Source organism: Orycteropus afer, unplaced genomic scaffold, assembly GCF_000298275.1.
Source record: "Orycteropus afer afer isolate SDZICR_OR568_19922 unplaced genomic scaffold, OryAfe1.0 scaffold00051, whole genome shotgun sequence".
NCBI lineage: Eukaryota > Metazoa > Chordata > Mammalia > Tubulidentata > Orycteropodidae > Orycteropus > Orycteropus afer.
In genome coordinates this window covers 5,735,644-5,736,625 of record NW_006921638.1, presented here as the reverse complement: position 1 = coordinate 5,736,625, position 982 = coordinate 5,735,644, and the positions used below count along the sequence as shown (strand labels likewise).

At 51.2% G+C, this 982-nt stretch overlaps 1 protein-coding gene across 1 annotated transcript in view; it reads left to right on the top strand.

Annotated features, from left to right (window-relative positions):
• The first annotated feature begins 432 nt into the window (after positions 1 to 432).
• LOC103195084 overlaps positions 433 to 982 on the top strand; it is a 41,175-nt gene continuing 40,625 nt past the window's right edge. The window contains exon 1 of the mRNA XM_007938543.1: positions 433 to 529. Coding sequence (XP_007936734.1) covers positions 433 to 529 — 97 coding nt within the window. The remainder of the gene's footprint in view (positions 530 to 982) is intronic.

Here is a 982-nt window from a genome sequence, read left to right as displayed (position 1 = left end):
ACCAGCCTTTCATGAAGAGGATGCACTTCCGCTTCCGGGGCACGCTCCAGCAAGTTTTCTATTGAATGGGTGTTTGAAAGGGTCTATGAAGTGCTTCTTTACTTCGACCTACTATGGCTTTAGTTTTTACCGCTCAGTAACTGCAGCATTTAAGTTAGTGGCATAAGAGACTCTCTAAGGCTTCTTTAGTGGTGCCACCCAAGAAAAGAAGTACGACCTTGAAGAGCTACCTTAAAAAGTGTCTCGGCTGGGCTGAATTGAATGACGATAAATAGAGGTGGGATTAAGGGTAGGGATTCCTGGAAGCACGTGAGAACTCCAAATAGGGGGCGGGGCCCCCAGGAAGGCGGGCCCTCTGAGGATCTGATAGCTTAGGGCCTCCCCCGCGCGTGCGCAATGCGTTCCTCCTTCTGCGTTGCGTTCAGCTCGGACATGGAATTCCGCTCTGCTCGGCGAGCGGTGCTGCAATTGCTAGTTGCGGTGGTGCCGGCCGACCGCCCAGCGCTGCTCCAGTGGATGCGAACGACCCGTAAGCGACCAGAGCTAGAAGCAGGCGCTTGGGACAAGGATATGCTGTGGGGGCTGACCGTGAGGACGTAGGCCGGGGAGCCTTCCATTGGGTCTGTGCTACACGGGGCTGGCTGAGGCTGCCCTCAGTCCTTGGGTCCCTCTAAGTCCCGCTTGCTTTTGGGTGAAGACCTGGCTCTGAATTGTTGCTAGATTTTGCTGCAGGCTTTGGACAAGTCCCAAGAGCTCCTTGTGCCTAACTCCTTTTCCGAATAAAAGGGTACTCTTTTCTCCCGTTACTCCTCCCACAAATTTGTGAGGATCAACGAGATTACTACCTGAGAAAGTACTTTGGAAAAGAGCGTTTACGCTGTGGAGCTAGAGGCTTTACTCTCCAGGTAAAATCACCTGTAGCTAGTCCATTTTATCAACAATAAAATGGGCCATCAATTTAATAGGGTTTTTTTTTTTTTTT